At 44.6% G+C, this 22,856-nt stretch overlaps 1 protein-coding gene across 3 annotated transcripts in view; it reads right to left on the reverse strand.

The window, feature by feature from the left end:
* Positions 1-3,067: 3,067 nt before the first annotated feature.
* The window catches only part of chd7 (chromodomain helicase DNA binding protein 7), a 72,411-nt gene continuing 52,622 nt past the window's right edge, over positions 3,068-22,856 (reverse strand). For 2 of the 3 annotated variants that reach the window (XM_085255927.1, XM_085255928.1), the window contains exons 24-41: positions 20,983-21,182; positions 20,530-20,689; positions 18,011-18,100; positions 16,255-16,358; positions 14,476-14,605; positions 14,091-14,206; positions 11,970-12,372; positions 11,650-11,858; positions 10,575-11,558; positions 10,049-10,215; positions 8,820-9,074; positions 8,476-8,646; positions 7,869-8,102; positions 7,554-7,769; positions 7,268-7,408; positions 7,058-7,162; positions 6,793-6,973; positions 3,068-6,691 (exon numbers count right to left, since the gene is read on the reverse strand). In XM_085255927.1, coding sequence (XP_085112053.1) covers positions 5,631-6,691; positions 6,793-6,973; positions 7,058-7,162; positions 7,268-7,408; positions 7,554-7,769; positions 7,869-8,102; positions 8,476-8,646; positions 8,820-9,074; positions 10,049-10,215; positions 10,575-11,558; positions 11,650-11,858; positions 11,970-12,372; positions 14,091-14,206; positions 14,476-14,605; positions 16,255-16,358; positions 18,011-18,100; positions 20,530-20,689; positions 20,983-21,182 — 4,927 coding nt within the window. In that variant the 3' untranslated portion in view covers positions 3,068-5,630. The remainder of the gene's footprint in view (positions 6,692-6,792; positions 6,974-7,057; positions 7,163-7,267; positions 7,409-7,553; positions 7,770-7,868; positions 8,103-8,475; positions 8,647-8,819; positions 9,075-10,048; positions 10,216-10,574; positions 11,559-11,649; positions 11,859-11,969; positions 12,373-14,090; positions 14,207-14,475; positions 14,606-16,254; positions 16,359-18,010; positions 18,101-20,529; positions 20,690-20,982; positions 21,183-22,856) is intronic. The other variant, XM_085255929.1, reaches the window with a different exon arrangement.

Genomic DNA, 22,856 nt, shown 5'->3' on the forward strand with positions numbered 1-22,856 from the left:
GAACAAGAAAAAAATCTCAGACTGTAATCATCACATGGCAGACCCGTCCACATTTTCATGCTTTTCAGCTTCATCTTTTATTCTCCACGGTTGCTGTACACAATACCCGGCTACAACCACGACAACGGTCCGAGCACAGACTTTACGTGATTGTGGATGTTGCTGAAATTCTACTGCATGCGCATTAAATATATTTTTCCCTACATTCTGGTTAAGCATTTTGTGGACAGGAGAGAAACCAGCCATTCACCTTAACCTCCTAGGACCTGGCGTCCACATATGGGGACATCACCTCTCGCCCTCCAACAACCCTCGATCCTACATCCTAACATAAAAAAAAAGAAAAGAACATTTTTTGTCTTGTTTTTGTTTCGCTTTTCCCTCCTGATTTGATATCTGGATTATGACTAGCATGTTGCGCAGTATGTTAGACGGATATTCGGTAATCTGGGCAAATTCACAGGAAATTTGCTGGCAGAGCAGAACCTGGCAAGACAATGACAAGTGATATAAATTGAGACAGAGCCACAATGACAGCAGAGCTGCTTCAGGCTGTAGATCCCTCTGAAATCACTGCTTAAAGTGGGGATTTCCTCAGTTGTTGTGTTTATTGATAATGTAAAGAAGCAGAGTCAGAAAGCAGCAAGTAAAGTTATTTCATCAAAGCTTGAAATGTGATATATGTATCCAGTAGAGTACATGCCACATGCATCAAAAGACTATTTTTATCTTAAAACCCTGCTTGATAATTTTCATATTTTAACAATGACCTTCAGTAAGTGGACAGAAAATAAAACACTTCCCCCCGATTTCCTGGAAGGAGAAATGAGGAAAGAAGACAAGACTGCATGCTGAGTTGGTAATTCAGTGTGTGTGTGAGAGGGGCAGGGGGCATGGGACGGCTGGTGGATTTCACGTCCCACTTCCTCCTGCAAGGCGATTAAGCCAGACGTCTGTCACACAGAGAGAGAGGAGAGCGAGTGAGAGACCCACCTCTCTCTACCCTCTGCTAGAGTAAACACACCCTCGCTTACACACTTATGTTTGCTTAACTAAAAATGTGATGATATCCTGTTGACTTTCATTCAATCCAGTCTGGACAACTTTTTAAAGAATTGCATGAGTGATTTTGATTATGTCAGTATTAACTCTGAGATATTGGTATGGAAGTACTGATGTTTACCGTAAAGGTCGCATCAAAAATCATATTGTCGCTAAAATTTTAATCAAGTGGCTGAAAAGTGAAAAAACTGTAGTTTCTACTCGTGGCCACTTGAGGCTGGCTCCAAAAGCCATTCAATCCCCACAGACCCTCATGTCAAAATCTCCAGTTTAACAGCATTAAATAGTGTATTTACGGCATAGTATGAACAGCTGCTGTGGATAGTTTAGCTTTCATGACTGGTTGTGTGTGTGTTTTTTTAAATAACTAATCCAATTAGATTTTTTAAGGCTTTCAATTAAAGATGCTTTCATCAACGGGTGTGTCAACACAGGCAGCTGTAGTTGATGCTTTCAGGCTCCTCTTCTGTGGAACCAGCTCCCAGTTTGGATTCAGGAGACAGACATTATTTCTCCTCTCATCTCTGTATTTAGGCGAGAGCAAAAACATATGGTTTACCCTCTCTGGATAGTACAATACCACTAATAAGTGGTTTTACTTTTGTCAAAAAACTGCGGTACATTTATATGAGTTGAATTTAGTAGGAAATTTAGTAGAAAAGGGTTAAAGCAGACCTGCAACTGATGGCCGGAGAGCTTTTAACCGTATTAGCATTTATTTGACTTTATTAAACACATTGTGCTTTAGCTGTGCTATCACCATAAGAGAGAACTGAAATGCAGTGTAGTAATAAATGCCTAATTTCACAGCATGAAAAAGAACAGCCAAAACATTACATGTTATTGTCCATTAACTGAAACACAGACACACACACGCACAGAGGGAGACAGTTGGGTCTTGCTGTCGGTTTGTGTTTTGTCAGCAGCTCCAGTGGGAGAGAGGCCATTTTTGATGCCTGGCCGGAGTGGTACACACACCCAGACACACAGCTAGAGTTTCCTGTTCCTTTATTTCACCTCCACTTGACCTGAAATGTTAAACTTTTAGTATTTTCCTCATTTATGGTGTCACACTCTGCACTCACACTCCTGTATGATCCCAGCATCTTCATCCAACCAAAGGTCTGACCTCTCTGATCTGTTCCACTCGTGTGTAATGACCACTGGATCCTCTAGGGGCAACTAAGAGGTTTCTAAGGCTTTAGTGACACACTGTACAAACTGTATTCACACTCATGGTACTGTACGTATATTTCATCTAATATCCAAGCAGTCTGCTGGTCAGAGAATTAGCATCAGCTGCAACGGTTAGAGTTGAGCAGATGATAAAATTATGGTGAGATGAGATCAAAATGAGAGAATTGCTCACCGGGCCTTAGTTTGACAAAAAAGGCCAAAGGCTGCAGCTGGATGGATGATGATCTCAGTAGCATCAATCAGTTTTGCAAAGGGAATTCTACTTTAGATTCAACTTTATGTGCTAGAAATCAGGACTTTTATTAAAGCGCTAATTTTCTGTGAGTCTACTATAGTGGCTTTCACATCCATCTTCTTACATTTAACCAATCCGTGGTCACTGGACTGGAGCCTACACCAGCTGTCGGGCCAGGCACACCCTGGACAGGTCCTCAGTCTGGTGGCGTGTTCACAAGAGTCCCATTTAAAAAACCAAGAAACCCCACAAACTTTAATCTTATATTTTGGTCCCTTCAGCTTTCATTTAAGTCCTCAAAAAACAAAAACATGTCTAACTTTTTATAAGTGAGGCCCTTTTTTGGTACCAACTTTAATTTTACTCAAAGGTCAACACTATAGCTTTTAACATTTGTAAAGGAAAAACAAAACTTCCTGTAATGACTCCCAGAGATTAGTTTCTTCACACAAGCTCTTATAAAAGACAGAAAAAAGAAAAAGAAAAGAAAGAAACAAAAAAAAAAAAAAAAAAAAAAAACCCTGAACATTTATTCAAGTGCAGGGAGGCAAATGATGAGACACAGGCTGAGGATTGGTTTCCTAGGCGAATATCATGATTCACTTTTATTAAAAGCATCATAGCTACAATTCATCATACATGATGTCTCAAAAAACAAAAGAAATAAAAACAAAAAACAAAAGACACACACCAAAAAAAAAAAAAAAAAAAAAAAACATTTAAAAAAAAAAAAAAGAGGAAAAAACATTTACATGGTATGTCTGTAAACTTCAAGGCTAGATAAGAATTGAGGTAATGCTCTTCAGCTTGCTGGCTAAAAGTAACAAAAAGTCCTTTTTTCAAGAAAAGTAGCTAAGTAATAAAGGTACCTGATTATTTTAACTCTTTAACACCAGTGCATCAACAGGAACAGCGTGAGACAAAATTGATTGCAGTACTTATTTGTCATCATTTACAGTTTTAGTTTTGTTTTTCTATTCATACGACACTTGTGGTTATTTATAGTGTGTGTGTGTGTGTGTTGGGAGAGTGATGCTGGAACATTCAAAAGCTGCCTTGGTTATTGCTGTCTCAGCGTTAGAGAGGAGAACGGGGATCTTTGATGGGGAAGGTGTTCCCCTCACCTCTAACCCACTTCCCTCTCTCTGCATCTGCTGGGCTGGCTGTGAGAGCAAATGTTTAATAATAATAATAAAAAAAAACAAAAAAAAAAACAAGACCTGGCCACAGTGTGTGTCTTTGAATGTACTCAAATATCTGAACCACTCGCAGCACTTGATTCATATCAGACACTTGAACTGGCCTCAGGGGGGGAACGGAAAATCAAGCACCGCTTGCGCTTTTTCAAGTATTTCAAACATACTCAGTGAGAAGAGTTGAACTTCATATAGAAAATGCAATTTTCCAACTCTGCTGAAAAATGTGTCTCAGTCCTGCGTTGGCCAGGCCTGGTGTCAGTGTGTGACTAAAGCAACAGTCTTTAAAGTGAAGGTCGCCAGGGAGCAGCACTTGGCCTGGAACTACTGGGAGGAGGTGAAGAGAACAAAAACAAAGCATTTATAACATGCTGCCCCCCTTTAAAGAATAAACCTGAAGCATCGCATCCCGTTGTAGACCACTTCTCTAAAATCCATTTACAGAAGCCTCCCAAATGAGGACGCCTGGATTAAGCAGCTCGAAGTGGACCAATCAGAAAACCTGATTGGTGTCAGACCCAGCCCGCTCGTCACCCCCTGAGCCAAAACCAGGCGCCTTGAAGCGGGAGGAAGGTTTTGAGATGTGGCAATGGAAAGACCGGAGACTGGTATTCAGTGTGGGACTGGGTTTAACAGTATTGGTTCAGTGTGCACACAAGCACACACACGTACACTCAAAGAGAAACAGTCCTCCCAGAAACAGTCACATGACAGAGAAAGGGGTTAGTGTGAGTGTGTAGTGGTGGACACCTGAAAGAGCGTGTGCAGCTAATGATCAAGTACGTGTTGGATGTGTGTGTTGTGGAAGTCAGTGTGTGAGACTGAGCTTTTTTCTTTTTTCCTTCTTCTTCCTTTAGGCCAGTCTGGTTTTGTTTCCTCCTCCACATCTACCTGGTCTGATATGTGAGAACTTAAAATCTGTTCTTACTCAGAACAGCTCAACTCCATTACCCACAATTCCTTTTGCAGCAGCTTTGTCAGACAGACAGTCGGGTTAGCTGTAATGCTGTTTTCCTTTTCTTTTGAGCTCACGGGGGTGCACTGCAAAGCAACCTCAAACCCTGAATGAGACGGTTCAACTCTTCCATGACCCTTTCTGCTTAAGGCTGTGTGAGTGATCAAAAATGTGATCCGTCTTAATGTACAGTCAGTTAAGTAGTTATTCTACCACTCAGGTGATGGCTACACATTAGAGATGATAAACCTCAAACCAATCAATTTAAACATGATAAATCTGCATTAAGGTTTTGACACCAATGCAAAATAATTAAAAGAATCTCACTGACTGAATATTCTGTGTCAGACTTCCTAAAACAGTGTAGTTTCTGGCTTTAGGCTCTTCCAACTTCGCAGTACACCCCTTAAACGCTGGAAAAAGTGTTGGCAGGGGATGCTTCTCGTTTTGATGAGATGCTGCCGACAACAACAAAACAGTCCAGACGAAAAAACAAAGGAAAAAAGGAGGCAAAGAAAAAAAGACATTTGAGAGCTGAAAGCAGCAATAATAATAATAACAATAATAATAATAATAATAATAATAATAGTAGTACTACTGGAACCCTTGTGAAGTCTTGTTTGAGGGATTGTGGGAGGGAAGCGTGGGTGCACCGTTCACAGTGTGCGCACACAGGCCAACCAAACAAAAAGAAACAGTCTTTGAAGAGCAGCCGAGCACTCGGCGAGCGGCTGTGAGGATTTTCCCTGACTACACTATCGATCAGAAAGATTTAACTTAACACGCACAAACCTCGTTCTCTCTGACGCATAGGAAATATAACTGGCCAAAAAAACAACAAAGTGAAAGTAAATCATCAACAACAATGCAAAGAAAAAAAAAAAAAGAATTTATAATAGTTTGGATATTTCTGGTGGAGGCGTGTAAACGTGGTGGGTGGAGGAGGTGAAGAAATGTCCAAGGCCAGTCAGTTTTGTATTTTAGTTCAGTCACTCTTGTCCTTCTGTGAAGATGCTGCTGCTTCCTCTGCCGCCGCCTCTTCCTCCTCCTCGCCCATCCCTCCATCCTCTAAAGCTGAATAATCAGCCTCACTTCTCATCTCCCCCTCCTTCTCCTCAGCTAAGTCACTCTCTCCTCCTCCCTCTTCATCCTCTTCCTCTTCTTCCTCCTCTTCTGCTGCCGCTTTCAGATCTGCCTTCTTGTCCTCCTTCTCTTGGTCTCTTAGGACATTTGGAGTCCCAGCACTGCCCCCCAGCGCTCCAGCCATTGCATTCTGTAGTTCAGCAAGGTTGGAGGCGGTGGGGAAGCCCGGTAGGCTGAGCCCTCCAAGGCCTGGAGGTAGGAACATAGACGGGTAGAGGAGACCAGGGGCCATGGTGGAGAGAAGAAAGGGGTTGAATGCCAGGGTGTTAGCAGACATGCCAGCCGCAGCCAGCAGGGTGGCAGCGTCACCGTTGATGGTTGCCTCTGCTGATGAATCGGCAGCTGGGATCTGAGGCGCCACGGCGTCTTCGCTGAGGGATGCCTCAGTTTTCTCTGCCCCATCCTCTTTCTCCATCTTCTTCCTCTTTGCCTTCTTCACTCCTTCATCGTTTCCCTCAGCTGCCTCCTCGTCCTCTCCCGCCTCATTGCGGTTTTCTGCTTCGTCTCTCTCCTCTCCCTCCCTCTTCCTCTTTGTTGTTGCCGTTTCGCCACAGTCTCCTCCCTCTCCTTCGGCTGTTCCGTTCGTTTTGCCTGCTGTGGTGGTGGCTGTGGAGTTGGGTGGAGCTGGGGCAGCGGCTGTGGCTGTTGCCAGGTTACCACCAAAGAGCCCGCCGAGGCTGAACATGTTGGGTAGGGCGGTGGCCATGTTGGGAAGGCCTCCCATGCCGGGCAGCATGAGAGGCAGCATGGAAGCGGCGGCGGCATTGGCAGCGGCCTGTTTGGGGTCTGTGGGAGGAGGGAAGGCCATCAGACCTGCAGCCAACTGGAGAGACTGAAGGCTCTGGAGAGAAGACAGGTCCATCCCTCCAAACAGACTGTTCAACAGCAAAGGGTTGATGCCTCCTGCAGACACAGACACATACAGTAAGTGAGGGTTCAAACACACAGTCTACTGAGACACACTCCTGCCTGATCCACATGCCAGACGGTTGGTTGGTTCGTACCTGCTGATGAAGCAGCCGTGGCCAGTGAAGCCTGTGCAGCCTGAGCTGCAGCAGCTGCCTGCGCAGCAGCAGCTGCCTTGGCGATCTCAGATTTGGGGCGACGCCCCCGACGGCGGACGCCCTCCTCTCTGACTACAGGGCCGGTCAGAAGGCGGTCAAACATCGCTTCAGGGAGGAAACCCTGTGTAGACAGGGATTTTTTTTAAAGTAAAAACTTCAGTTAACTACATTATCACCAAGTGTAGGTTGTGCCTTCGTTACTCACCGACTGTTTGACAATATCTGTCCAATCAGGAGCAATCGAAAACTCTGGGTTCTCCAGCAACCACCTGGGAAGCTCTTTCATTGGAGGAGCCATGGCTCCGCCCATCTAGAAAACAGGAAAATGAAGTGAGGTTGGTGTTGAAAATGTCATTTTTCTGAAACAAAGAGACGATCTTGGAGAGGCAGTGATAGTGCGGCAGTGTTAGCTTACCTTGCGTCCATTCCTTCTGTTGACCACAGGCACTCTCTCATCCCCCGTCAGTGTGTTGATGTCTATCTTGTTGGGGTTTCGACAACGATGGCGCTTCTGCTTAGGCTTAGAGAACGGAGACAGCAGCAAGTCCTCATTCTTCTGTAACACAAAGAAAACAACACAGGGCACATTTAAGAAACGCGTCCACAAGTCGCAGCACAACAGCCATCAAGTGATAATCTCGCTTGAGCTTTAATCCACAGTAATTATCAAATAAAAATGCAGAAAAAACAAGAGGACTTACTGGTGTGAAGCCAGGCATATCCATGGTGTACGTTGGGTGCTGCCTCAGCCATTCGCCGAGCTCTTTGTTGGAAACCGCCGTCTCTTCTTCCTCCAGATTGCCTGAGGCGAGAGATCTTGCACTGGGGCTCTGCTCAGAGACATTGCGGGGTTTGTGGACACGTGAAGCATCCTGAAGCCCCTCCACACCTGAGACCTTTGGCCCATCCGCATGATCCTGAAAAAATGACGCAGAAGGAAAGATTACCTTGACAATCTGTACAAGGATCACATCTGTGTGCATGACACAAATGACCACATTTGCCCTCCTACATACCCCTTCTGTTCGTCTGTTGCCCATGAACAGCAGCTCCAAACCCTCCACATTTTTCCTGCGGCCACGCCTCCTCTTAATGACAGGCAGGTCAGCCTCCAGCGAACCGTTGGCTCTGTGTCCAGTCGCTGGGCCTTGCTGAAGCAAATCCATCTGCGCCTTGAGGGAGGAGTTTGTCACCAGGGCACTGGAGAAGCTGGTCAGTGAGGGAGAGGCCTTGTGGTGATGGGGCATACCCTGAAGATCAGATCAGATCAGTTGTAATGCATCAACTTTTACACTTTAAACATTAATACAAAATCTGTAATTCTGTCAGGACCAGTTCAGTTAAAATAGGACTGGCATTCCTTCTGAAGTAATTTTTATGGCTCTGTAGTAGCACACAAAAGCTAAAGAGGCCAAATACAGCAGGCGTGTAACATCATACACATTAGAGGAAATGCTGCTGACTTCATCAGCTGATGTAGGCTGGAACTGAGACAAGCTGATGTGCTAAGACTGCTGACTGAGCTCAACTGTGTAGCCCGCCAAAACTGAAGTGATTTAGTTTAACAACAGTAAGACTCAATCGTTAAGAGCTAGTAACTAGACTGAACGTGTTAGTGAGCACCTTGGTGAGGTCTATAGCCTGGCTCTGGGACTCGGCAGCAGCATGGCTCTCTCTCAGCTGTGCCACCATTTCCATCAGGTTACGTCTCTTGGCTGCCCTCTCTGCCTCAATCTCAATCTTTTTCCTCCTCCTCCTTCTCTGTCGAGGCACCGTCAGGCTCAGAGTCTCCTCCTGCAATAATAGGTCAGCACTCAGTCCTCCTTCTGTTCCAAAACTGCATTTCACATATGAGCTCGGCACAGTGTCGTCATTTCCAAAAACATGATGATGGTAAACTGAGAATACTATTAATGGGTAACGTCATTTGTTGAACTTGTTTAGTGTACATGTGTGCAAACACTCACATGAACCTGAGGTGATAGTGTTTTATCTTCACTCCCACTAAATGGTGTATGGATGCCGGCCATTGTCAGCTCAGCCAGGCTCCGCCTCTGGAGCGGGCTCTCGGTCGCCATGGCTGCAGCCGCTGTTGTTGCTGAGGAGCCGTGCCCTGGCAGGAGGTTGCCAGGGAAGTCGAATACGTGGCGTCTGTTGACAGGCCACTTGCCCTTCAGGACGGCCTCGCAGATGTTATCCATCCTGTTGATCATCACTCGATCCTGAGTGGAAGAGAGAACCGGGTGAGGTGATGGATCATTCTGTCAGTTCCTTTGTCAGCTTCATTTCCTGCGTACTGTAAATCTCTCAGAACCACGGTTTTGCTTGAGAATCAGACTATGTTTCAGTTTTCTAAAGTATATTTCAGCACATTTTGGGGAAAAATCAATCTAACAGAAAACTCTCTCTCTTCTGTAATTCTTTCCAATCACTCGCTGTTTTTACAATTGCTGCTGAGCTACTGTCAAGTAAACACTTCCCGCACAGATGTTTCATATTAAAAGCCTTGCAGTAGATCAAAAGGCATAATCCTCCTTCTGGTAAGCAGTTCATGTAGGGCTGGTTCTGATTATTTCTTGGCCTAAAAACTATCAGTACATAGCATAAAGAATTCCTCAAACTTTAAGTTGTAGGTTTTTACAAGGTCCAGTTTCAGTTGGAGGACAGTTCAGTTCATTATGGGAAGATTAATGATGAAAAAAAAAAAAGTAATATATATATAAATAGAAAAAAAAAAAAAAAAAAAAAAGAGGAGACACATTAAAATTTTTTTTTGACAAATCTTAACAGTTCAGACTTAATGTGGAATGTTTATACAAAGGGTTGAGTTTAAGTACTGTGACTGCATAGGAACAGCCAAGCCAAGCAAAGAAAGAAAGCAGAGCTACTGTGTTGTGTGCATGATGTGATTCATGTGCTGACAGAATTACTGCTTTAGAAATCGAAATTCCTGAAATTAAAGGAGACTGGGTATGTGACGTCATGGGTATAGATATGCCTAATATGCCAAGGAGTGGCCAATCAGAAAAGGGTCTGCTTTAAAAACTTGGAGCAGAAAGTTAAACTGGATCGTAAAATGTGAGTCAGGAAAAGCTGCTGTAGTCGAATAATCTGTTCACTTTAACATGTGAGAAATTACTATATTGTAATTCCAGCCTCCGTTGTTTGTAGCCGCTGGCTAGTATTTGAGACTCACCTTAGGCCAGAATGAGAAGCCAAAGGCTCGGTCCTGTAAAGCCTGCAATGCAGAGGTTTCAGGCAGGTCGTCGGGGCAGAAGCCGTCTCTGGTTTCATCCCGGGCCGAGGTGCTCAGAGATGCGATGCTCTCCTCGTCAAAGTTCTTCTGCTCTGACGCAGCACTCACTGTGTCGAGAGAAGGAAAGTCATGCTACAAGCCTTAATTAAAAAGACATTCTGAATTGTTATCGAGGGAGCTAAACTCATTTTTTCCTCTCGCCCCTGGAACTCGGGCCTATTTCTGGTGTTTCCCCTCATGACTCGTCAGGGTTTTAATGAGCCTGTGACCGAGTGTAGGCCCAGCAATAACAGTGACTGACAACCAGGGCAAATAAAGTCAGTAGCAAAAGGGTCATAACACACAAAAGTGAAATGAGAGAAATTTGTGCAAGCTACAGTTAGATTTGTTTTATCAGAGATGAGGCGAAGAACTCATGGTTCAACATTATCCCTGCTCAGATCACTAACTCGGCCTTCACTCATACCTTCAGCCTGAGAAGACTTCTCCGATTTGTCATCTTCATCTAGCCTCTCCTCCTCTTCCTCCTCTGGGCTTTTCTCTGTGTCAGCAGACTTTGGAGATTTAGGAGACTCTGGGTTCTCCTTTTCTTCTCCATCTTCCTCCTCTGCAGTCTTTTGAGCTGGTTGCACTTTAGGAGAGGAGTGTTGGAGTTCAGCGAGTGTGTCCTTCTGGTCACCGAGTCTGCCGTTTTTCTCTTCTGTCAGGTCTTTGTCCTGGTCATTGGTTAGCTTCTCTTCTTCACCACTTTGCTCTTCTTTGTGCACTTCTTCCTCTTCGTTTTCTGCCTTTGGCTGGACCTCTTCTTCTTTCTTGATCTCCTTACTTTGTGATGCAGCGGTCTCATCTTTATCTTCTCTGATCTCTCCCTCATGTTCCTTCTGTTCATCGGGAGTTTCAATTTTAGCACACGGAATGTTGTTGGCATCCCCTTCCTCCATTTCGACCACCATTTCTGCTTTCTCGTCCTCCATCTTTACAGCCTTCTCTTCCACCTCCTCCTCTTTTGTTGCATTGACAGCAATTTTGGCAGCAGCTGTGGCACTTGCCAGTTCCGCAGGGGTTAGGAGCGGAGCAGAGGTACTTTCTGCCCCTCCCATCCCAGCTTTGGTGATCTCTAATGAGGCTCCTATGCTAACGTTGGCTCCTCGCTGGCTGGTAAAGCGTTGGTGGGCCTCCAGGAAGGCCAAGGTTGGGTCGTTCAAGATGTGATAATCTGTGCGGCTCACACCATGTTTCGAAGCACCCAGGAGGAGGTCCCGGTCGTGGCGGCCACACTCCCACCACTCTGGAAGGTCTGGGGAAGGCTGACAGAGCTTGAGGCGTTCAGAGAGCTGAGGGTGAGGGAGGACCTGCTCTCGGATGCGGCGGAGAAGCTCGATGCGGTAGAGGGTCCGAGAGGCACGCTCCTCTGTTATGGGGTCAATGATCAGAGTCGGGTCTGGAAGTTCTGACGACAAATAAGGCAAACAAGAATTAGGAAAATAAACATCACTCAAGTTTAAACAATCTCAAGAAACGTGTCCATAAGTCCACCTTACCTGTTTCAGTCTTGACTTGCATTCTGCAGACCCGTTTACACATGGCGATGAATGAATAGTAGTACTTCTCCAAACTCTCGTCTGTTTTCTTGTCCAGTCGAGCAAAGGCTCTGAACTGCGTCCAATCAAATTTCTGACGTTTGGTATCAAAAACGACTCCAAAGGTTGAAACAACGCGATAGAAGTCGGCCTCTTCACGACGCGTCCATCTGAAAAAGAAATGTAAAGAAAATTACTGGGGGCTGTTGTTAGGGAGTCACTGTCTCTTTAAACATAGAAGCATTCAATAAATAATAACTTGCTAATAAATGAAACGCTACCTCTGTCTTCTTTCCTTGTAGTACATTGCTCCCTCAGACACCAGGGAGCTGGCGTTCAACACTGGAGATGCCTCTGGCATAAACTGTCCACCTTTGACAAAATAAGCACTTCCTTTAGCCAAATATGGGCTTCCTTCTGCCATGAACATCCCTGCGCCATCTTGGATGTAAGGTGCTGCTCCTCCCGTTTCAGTAACCATACCAACTGAAGGCAGGAACTCCCTGCGTCTTCGTCGCCGGCCATCAGGTCGGTTGAGTGCCTCCTGGCGAAGCTGCTCTCTCCGGTTGGAGCGCTGGTAGGCGGTGATGAGGCGGCGCAGACGAGCTGTCAGAGCTGAGGCTGCTGGCCAGTAGAGGCGCTCATTGGAAGCAGGAGCCCTCTGACTGTTTTCATCTGATTTTGCTACCGGAGAGAAGAAATGATCTCAGCGTCTGAATAGTTGTTCTATACTGTGCTGCTTCTGGCAAAGCGTACCATAAATAGTCAGTAATGGCAGCTCACTGTGCTTTATATCTTTTTTTTGCAGTCATAAATATTCTGTCTCAATGAACATGGTTAAAGTTTGTACAAGTAATCCCTGTGAGCCAAAAGCTCAGGCTTCAGTCTGCTATGCACTCGTTTTTTTTTCTACTTTTGGATGTGTGATATCAGCAACGTTTTACTCCGGAGAGGCAGCAAATCAGAATGAAGTCGAGTTAAATGAGGGGGAATTAAAACACAGAGGATGAATTGAGGTGGTGCTTCAACGCTCATAAGACACATGAGAATTCAAGTCAGTTCAGTTTTATTTAAATAGCACCAACAGTTCCCTCAAGGCACTTTAGACTGTAAGGTGAAAACCCTACAATAATATAGATTATTCCAATAAAATACGGCTTCATTTGAAAATTCATTTTTTGTAATTAAACCACATGACAAATGGTTTCAGTCAGTCAGCACTTTGTCAAAAACTACTTTTGGACAGTAACAATTTTTGCTCGCCTCCGATCTTTCTGGACATTAATTCATTAGAAAAAAAGAAGCATTTTTTTAGGTTTTTCAACCTGCTTTTATGTGTGAAAAGGTAAGAGGAAGAAGATTAACGCCATTAAACGATCCACAGGGTTTAAGTCAACTGATCTTACGATAAACCAGGAGCGATTTTAGCCCATTTTTGGGGGTGCTTCAGCAAAATTAATCAAAGCACCCCCAAAGATTTCTTACTTTTTTTGACAATATTTGCCGTTTTTGGGACACACTACTAAAAAGTATAAAAAAGCATACAGTACTGAATTGAGATGGAACATTTTAACAACAAAAGTATAGATAACCCCTCCTCCCTCCCAAAATAGTTTGTTCCAGCTTGCCTCTCCCCTGCTCTGGCTCTAGCGCTCTTGCTGCCAGAGCGATAGTGGCTGAGACGCAGCGGAGCGGAGGTGTACGTGCCTGCCTTAAAACAGGACATATTAGCTGCATTTAACCTTCAGTTACTCTTTATATAGTTAGGTAGGAGTCAGACCATGTTTCTTTTTAGCTGAAAAACATTACACCAGGTAACCTGCTGTGTTGAAAACGTGTTTCCCGACTATGTTTGCTACCCTACAATTCGTCCTGCTCTGTAGTAAAATCAGCGACATTTGACCGTCCTGTTGCTCCCATTGAAATGTATACAGCCTATTTAAAATCTAAAACGTAACATTGTCCGTAGCCTGCTGTTGTTACCACTGTCCTGTTTGAAATGTAATGAGAGAAACTGGTTATTTTGTCATACGTGCCGATATTGAACCCAAGGTACTAACTAGAGGGTAAAATTATGATGACTGATAATGGAGATGAAGACAACAGACGATGAGAACAGGGAGGAACAGGGGTTTAAATGCATCAAGGAGACAGTCAGAGGGAACTCGGGACAACTGGAGACATTTAAGGATGCAGGGACTGACAGAGATGGGGAAGAAGTCTCATTGTGACGAGTAAAGTTTACCTTGCCTGGATGGGCAGCTCTCTGGGTGCTCAGCACCCCCAAAGCTCTGATCCTAGAATCACCCCTGCGATAAACTGATGGGAACCTACTAAATTAATCAGTAGGTGCGTTAAAGCCACCTTTCACCCCTTCCCCTCTTTGTCTGTATGGAGTTTACCTTCATTCTCTCCCTCTACACCCTCATCTTTGTCATCAAGTGGAGAGTTGGTGAAGTCATCCATGTCGTCTTTAAAGGGCATCCGCAGCGGCTTGTATTCGGGATCCTCATCCTCACTGTTGAAAGTCACAGGGAAAACTTAGAAATTCACCTTCTGGAAGACGGATTCATTCCTTTGTCACTTTAAATCAGATCATTCCAGGCCGTGCAGGAGTTCTGAGCACCACTTGAAGAAGCTTAAGTGTTACAACAGAGTGGGAAATTGGACAAACTTCAAAGGGCATTACAATGTGACTAATGAAACACAGAGATGGGGACTAAAACAGACAATACTACAAGGACAGGAGAGTAAAGAGCTGCTGGTCAGTGAAGCCTGCTTTCTTACCCCTCAACACCATCTGCCATCATGTCAGAGCCCCTCTGCTCAGCAGCAATGGCTTTGGCGTCTGGCATGCCCACTCGCTCCAAGAAACACAGGGCGGGGTCAGCACGCATTGAGTTGTACTTCTCATAGCCTGAAGAGGAAGAGAAAGGCATGAGAAATACAGACACCAGAAATCGACGCCTGCAGGTGTGGGAGGATAGAGATTAGAATAGTCAAAACTGGAAAAGAATAACTAAAAGGTTTTCCCTTCAAGACACACCCAGCTACGGGCAAACTCCTACAAGGGTGGGTGAGAGAGAAGTTGTGCTTTCTAGCTCAATACTAAACAGGCAGAATGCCCCCCACACACACTTCATATTAAATGAAGGAATAGACAAAAACAGCAGCAGAAGGGCAGACCCCAGGAGCCAGCTGCTGACAAGACAGTCTGTGTGTCCGTGTGTGCATGTTTCTGAGTGCGTACACTTGCCCATGTTCTGCCCGTGTGTGTGTGCTTATCCAAGTGAGCCTGCAGGTGCTCATTTGTGTCAGAGGGGGAAACGGGGGGGGGGGGGGGGGGGGGAGCAAGGAGGGATGGAAAGGAAAAGGAGAGAAGAGTGTGTGTGTGTGTGTGTGTGTGTGTGTGTGTGTGTGTGTCGTGGAGTCTGTGAAAGTGAGCTAGTGAGTGTGAGAAACTGTGCGTGTTTGTCCGTTAGGAGCGTTCAGGCAGAACAGATTAGAATGTGCAGATCCTACCGAGACACATCAGGAAGGAGAGAGAAAGACGGGTGAGAAAAATGGAAGGAATGAGAGGAAAATACAGAAGAGTGGGGTGGAGGGTGGGAGGGAGGGAGGGAGGAGCATGAAGAGGAGGCTTGCAGTAACAACCGCACCACCTCTTCGCTTATCCCTTATTCCTTCTCTTTCCACCACATTTCAATTAGGAGAGATGTCACACATTGTTCCCAATCTCTGTCACACACACACCTCTGTGCCCGCAGCCAAACTTAATCATTGGGGTCTTTATAGGCTATCACTCTTTCTGTGCATATGTGTAACATTGTCTTGTGTGGCACAATCTGTGTCTGCATACAAACCTGTGTGTGTTTTATATCCCCCCCCCCCGAAGGCCCTCCTGAGTGAATGAGGATTATGATTAACTACGGGTGAGCCCTTTTGTATTCCTGTGTGTGAGTGTCCTAATTGAATCATAGAAGGTGGCAATGATGGAAAAATTATGAGAATTATGCCAAATTAATATGAATGAGGGTCTCCATCCACAACGTGCACACACGCTTAACTCTTCCCCGTCAGTCTCTGACACTCACACACGCAGTCTGCACCTAACATTGGCCCACTGGTCAATTAATGATGCACTAAACAACCAGTTCCACAGTTAACTGAGGTTTTCTTATTGAAACTCTAAAACTAGACTAAGACAGAGCATGCAGACGCGCGCACACACACACACACACACACACACACACACACACACACAGAGTCAGTAGCGAAAGTAGCCATCAATCACACTCCCAACAGCACACCAAGCCGGCCAGCTGCGTACAGCTATCACTATAGCAACACCAGTCAACTGGTGGCAGCAGAAGTGGGAGGGACGAATACTTTCGACAGTAGTGTTTGTTTGTGTGCGTGCATGCGCGTGTGTGCTTCTGTGATGCTCACTGTGCCTGGATGCAGCAGGAGTTTGTCTGTAGGTGCTGACATGTTATCTGAGAGTCTCATGGCTGCCATGTTGGAGGGTGTGGATCTGTGTGTATAGGCAACGTGAAAAAAAGCTACCGTGTTTGAAGACGCCGATGAGCAGGGATTTGTCAGCTTCACTGTCCCACCAGTCAGCCGGCACCTCAGCATGAAACGGCTGGGGGATCCAGATGTCCAAAACACTGTGGCAGAGATAAACAATGTCAACTAAATAAACTCTGCAGGCTTAGTTTGATCTGGTACTGAATCAATCTTTATTTCAATTTTAAACAGAGCATGAGAAAAAGGCTGAGGTTGAGACGATAGACCATTGAAGCTCGATCAGCTGTAAGCAGGCATTAAAACACAGTAAAGCTGTATGTAGGTTCATTTTACTCAACTAAGATACCCTGATACAACTGAACAACAACATACTGATGCTACCATCACGGTGCCTAAACTCAGCCTTAGACCATGCGAGGGGGGCGGGGTGGGTTAAATCCATTTCCCCCCCAACCAGACTGAGACATCTGGTTTGTCCATGCCTGTAAATAAGCTGAATACTTTCAATTACTCTTAGCTCTTCTATGTTGTAGCGCCAAAACAAAAAATAAATAAATAAAATGCATCCATTATGGAAAGAAAATGGCGTTTCCAGCTAGTTACAGAGAGAAAAGGGTACAATACACAATGGAGCAGAAAGACAGAGCATGACAGGAGGATATAAAAAAACAAACAAAAAAAACCTGGGGAAATGGTCCCTTATCTCTGCAAACAGCAGCATTCCCAGCCTTGGCAACACACACACACACACACACACACACACACACCAAGACTGGCATGCTAAATCCCCCTGGCATATGTTGGCACGATGGCACCCCGTATGCTCACGTCTGGCACGCGCTGATACACACAAACACACACACACGGTAGTCACAGTAGCCACTGAAGGGGGAGGGACAGAGAAGAGGGGGTGAGAGAGATCAACATGGAGTGCATGTGTTCCACATTATAAATGCATTCACATCTGGGTGGCAGCGTGATGGAAGGGGGATGGGAGCTGATGAGAGACTAAAGTGCACTTCAGAAAAAGGCAGGGATGGACAGATGGCAAGGAAAGGGTAGTATGACAGAAAAGAAAGGAGGAAGCCATGAAGGAGCTGTCAGAGTAAGATGAAGCTGACTGCTGAGGTGAGCAGCATATCTAACCTTCACATCCACACCTCTGCACCATGAGGCCTTGTGCCAAATCATAATAGGCAACAGCTTGTCAAAAAACTTCTAAATGGGTCAAAGTGTGATAAAAGGACCGGTCCCCTGATAAAGTAACTGAGTGTTGTGTCTGTCAGAATAGAAAGAACCCTGCCAAAGAGGCCACTAGAACAGCCTGAAATATACTTGAGTAATAATTCATCACAAGTTCATATAAATATCCGCCTCTCATCTCACTTTCATAATGCATCCAATACTTGAAGCCTCTCCATTCCTCTCAAAGTTCTTCTAGGAATAATACTCTCATGCACAGGGTATTTATTGTGTTTATTTCCTTTGACTCGCATCCAACATCCTCATGAGAAAATGCAGGAAAAGCAAGATTTCACAAAGGCAGAGGGCCTTGGGTGTGTCTTTTATGTCAATTACAGCATTTTAATTAAATTTGATCACGGATCAGGCTCAAGATCCCTGAACTTTTGAGAGACTATTTACAATGCCAAAATAGTTTAGAACGGGCTCGTGAGAGCAACAAAAGACACAAAACAAAGATTTGTGCGTGCAAATCAGTCTTCTGTAGTGTGTAAAGATATTGTCCAATAAAGTGAAGAATTAGAAAATAGCACTGAGAAAGTCTACTGACCTGGAGTCTGCACCTTCCAGGATGCGCTCAGCCTGGTCACCTATGACTTCCTGTCGCAGATAATACAGCATTCTCACTCTCAGCAGGACCCTGAGGACGAGGAGGACAGAGTTAGCAATGAGGCTTTGTGACGTACTGGTGGAGAAAAAAAAAAAAAAACTCGTAATGAGGCAACATTTTCAAACCCTCTATTAATTGCTTTTTCCATTATTCAAGTGTTTGATGGGATTTCTGGATCCAAATGCTTCTTCAGTTTTAAAGGAAAACAAACAGAGGCACCAGTGACCGTTATAAACAACCAATATTCCTAGTCTCCCAATGCAATGATATGATGTGAATGACACTGTGAACCCAAGCTCTGAAAGCAAACATAGGATCCAGGCATTAATCAGAGGTGGAGAGGCAACAAAAGCTTGTTTATCAAAAGATGAGATGGTAAGTACTTAAAAAACAAAAAACTCTTTAAACAAGTTAAAACGGCAGCAGATTTTTGGATGGTCTGTGAAGTGAAGGATCATTATAGAATGGCACATCTGCCAAATGGTGGCTAGCGAGGTTTTATTAAGCTAATACATACATGGCAGCATTGACAATGTGCCTACAAAGCTTTAAAATGAGGATTTAAATGCACAGACAGCACTGCAGCCAAGACAGCGTGCACCAAAAGTGCATCACCAACCGAGCATGGATGAAGATACATTTTGTTGTGTGCTATTTTCTAGTAAAAAGCCATCACCTCAACACTCAGTTGGCCTGATAGTGATTTATTTTCAAAACTTTAAATAGCCATTAACAACCATATTAAATGTCATCACAATGCCTCAGTTTCCCATGACATTTTCAAATTGCTTGTTTTTCCTGAACATGAGGCTTCAGATACAAAAATAATGTAAACCCTAGAAAAGAAGCAATAAATATGTGACAAACAAGAACAAGACAATGTCATATAAGATCAAGAAATTAAACTGAATCATCTTCTGTAGTTAACTGGTATTAAATAAAGGATCTTTTAAGAGATTTAGTATGGTTCACATTTTGCGTTACAATGTTCTCTCTTTTGAAAATACAATTCAAATGTTTCAATATAAAATATAGTTCCTATGCATTTGCTACCACTAAGGACAAAATAATTATGGTCATCTCTGGAATAGAATGAAACGTGTTCCGTATGATAATTAGCTTTGAACGCCTTAACATGTAACATGAATCAGTTTAGCCAAACACTGTGAATCAGATTTGATCTCCTGACACTGGAAATGCTGCTATCTGGGAGATCTGGCTCACTGTAAACATTTGTCACAAGATTTGTCACCAGGATTTAATGCCAGTAAGGATGTTTGGAGCAGGACACAAGGGGAGGACAGCCAGGTTAGGTTGGTTGGTGCAGAGAGGAGATGGATTGAAAGGACTGAGGAATGCTGAAAGGGGAGTTAACGCAAAGTTTGGAGAGGCAGCGAAGAGTGTGTGTGAGTGTGTGTGTGTGTGTGTGTGTGGTGGTGGTGGTGGGGGGGGGTTGGTGTATGAAGACAGTCATTTGCAACTCATTCTGCAGCATGTCTGTGTGTTTGTGCATCAATGGCATCACAAGTTGCAGAGTGTGTGTGTTTGTTGGCAGGCTGTGTGTGCTCATCCATCAATGTGCCAGGTCTGATTAGCCACACAACGCTGTGCTCCAGCCTAGCAGATGGCACCACATAATCACCCCCAAGTGTGTGTATGTGTGCGTGTCTGTGTTTATGTGTGTCTTTCACCCACTTCCAACAGGTCTGCCTGCCTAGCACCTGGCCTGGCATGCAGCCAGAAAAACACACACATGCACATGCACACACAAACTTCCCCTGTAGACAAAAAAAAAAAAAAAAAAAAAAAAACCCTTGGAATTGAATCGTGAGGCCAAGGAAGCATATCTCCCTGACAACAGGAGAGAGAGCTGACCACACACAAATGACTCAGTGTGTGTGCGACAGGGGAAGTCATGAGACTGCTACATCCGTTAAAGTTTTGTTTTTCATCTTCATCTTGTTTTTAAAGCCACAGTACCATCCACTAACTTTCCATCTAAATGAACATTACCCACAACAATGCCTTCGTGCTGCTGGCAACATAAGTTGGCCACTAGCTGCCCTGATGTGCCACGTGCCTTTAGATGTCTGGGAAGTGCCAATACACCCTCCGCAGGGGTCGCTTCATTATCGCATAGATGCAGCCATTTATAGCCTCTGCACTATTCTCCTAAACAATAGGTGCTGCTGCTCTGACCATTTTGCGTCATACGCACTGATCAGGAGCAGCAGTGTTTTTCCCCCCCCCCAAAGTTCTTTCCACAAACTCTAGTTTTCAAACATTTGCCACATCGTACACTTGTGTCTTCAACCCAGCAGCGACGGCCGTGCCATCAACTTACAAAAATCAAGAGGTGCATGACTAGCCGACACGCCACAAAGATTGTGTCTGTCAACATCATAACACAGGATATGATGTGGAAAGTTGTCATGTGACAAGCATAAAAACGGACTAACTTGTTACAATGATGTTTCAGGTGTCTCTTGTAGCTATCCTCTTGCAGTAAGTGGTCAGGATTACAGCTAGCCAGCCAATCAGCACGCGGAGTCTGTGGAGGTGGGGCCTGGGGCTTCCCCTTTTTGCCCTTCCTGCCCCTGGGCACAGGGGTTGAGAGACCTAAAGGGAAAGACAGAAGATGGTGAGGCAATAGTCAGGGGCGTCTACAAATAACGACCTCTCAACTTTTATGATACATTGTTAACAAGTCAGCACAGTTTCATACAGAAAACATGACAGCATTTTGCAACTGCAGTCTGTTTGTTTCCACTTGTTGTTCTTGGCCTCTCTTTTTCCTTCTCCTTCCCCAGGCCCTGAATTCTCAGGGCGCTCGAGTAACCACCGAGCAGGCCCTAAAACTGCCTACAGTGTATATTTAGTGCAATCAGGGCTGAGAGTAAGGCGTGTGTTACCAGAGTGGTTGGTAAGCGTCCTTGTGGTCCCATCTTCGCTCGGAGTGATCAGGTCCCAGATGAAACTTTTGATGTTTTCATCTCCACGGTAATGTAACAGACAGTAGGCCAGGAGGGCTCTGCAGATTGTTTCCACATCGCTCTCCTTCAGCGGGCGCTTGAAGCGGCCGTGAGCCAGAATGTCGCTCCATCTACCCCAACTGGAGACATTGAAGGGAAATATGAATGCCACCACTCTGTCAGTATCTCTATGCCAGTCTTTCATATGCAATATTTAATGGCCAACATTAGTTTAAATGCAGACATCACTATTGCTCTGTGAAAATGAACTTGACTTCTTGGATGTGGGAGCAGGTATTCTGGGGGAGACCAACCCCTCCCACCAACAATGGGATGAAAAAATACTGATTGAAACTTGAGCGTTTTTAAAATGGTACTTTTATTTGGTCAGAAATTTAAGTGCAAATAAATACGTTCATTTGTTGAATTTTAATTTTATTTCATTTGTTTTTTACTAAAACTCAAACCGTTCATAATTAAGTGCTACACTATTCTGTGGCTCCCACGATCCATCATGAATTCAACGTACAGACAAGTCCTCAACACGCTTCTGTCAGTCACACAGCCACTATCCCTGCGGAGGCACTCGTTGACATATTTTCACTAGCCCCTTACCCTAACCATCCCAAATGTGTTACACTAACCTCATTCAAACACTACGGTTTAACCCTCAAAAAGCAGCCTGTAGCCATTGAGACCTCAATTTTGCACCCCCAGGGCTTAGTGCAGTAATTATAAGGTTCCCATTTGAGCATAACACACACAAATGACTGCTGGGTTCCCGTTATGCTGTACCTCCTACCATTCTGCTTACTTAACCATTACTGGCATCCAACTAGTGTAACGCAGACATCACAGTGTTTTCATGGACCACAGTGTATCTCCCCCCACTTCCACAGTGGAACCAACCTAATGGCTGATGTGGTGGCCGGGAATGCTCAGACTCTTATTCTCAACTGAAAAAATTTTTTCCACTGCTGCTGCTTCCCAATATTCAATGAACCATGTGCACCAGCCTACATCTGAAGCCTTTTAAAAAAAGAGGGAAAATGATGGGTGACAACGAGCGAGAGAGACGGATGATGGGAAAAGACAACAGAGCGGCGAGCAGAGACGACTGGCCCAGTCAGACAGTGTGTTTGTGTGTCCTACAGCCTCAGGCCACGAGACTAGACTGTAACAATAACAACGCTGACATCTCACTAGCACCACTGTTCATTGCATGCACGCACACACACTGACTATTCAAGTCAGGCATGAAAATGGAAGGGCTTGCCAGATAATCAGTCTCCATGGTAAGTATGTCAGTCTCACTGTGTAGTATTCTGCTCTCATATATGTGACTTTACAGTCCGTTGTTGAATACAGTCGAGGTTAAAGTTGAGTGAACACAGGACACTGTGTGCAGCAGAATAAGAATGTTTGGTATGTGCATGGTTGTTTGTGGCACTGATTAGCAGATCCAATGGCCTTGACTTCACTGATTTCTGTCTTCTCCACTCCATGTGCATTACCAGACAACCTGCTCTGCCTCATGAACCACAGCTACCATCATCAAATCATATTTAAAATGTTGCTGACATGTGTGGTACTTTATGCCTTGTTTAATACCGCACACGTAAGATAAGGTTAGTTTGCACAGCAGTGTATACTCAAGCAGCCCTTATTCCCTTCCCTATGCAAGATGTGGTTATGCCTCAGTTTATGCTGACACAGCCTACATCCAGCCATTTATTTTCAGCAATACTCCACAATAACCTGGTTATTGTTCTTTTTTTTTTTTTTTTACAATTTCCTGTCACAGAGAGAGGGAT

The sequence above is a fragment of the Mchenga conophoros genome, linkage group LG18, assembly GCF_057382185.1.
Source record: "Mchenga conophoros isolate Kocher_MC1m ecotype Shallow Benthic linkage group LG18, M_conophoros_male_GT1.1, whole genome shotgun sequence".
Classification (NCBI taxonomy): domain Eukaryota; kingdom Metazoa; phylum Chordata; class Actinopteri; order Cichliformes; family Cichlidae; genus Mchenga; species Mchenga conophoros.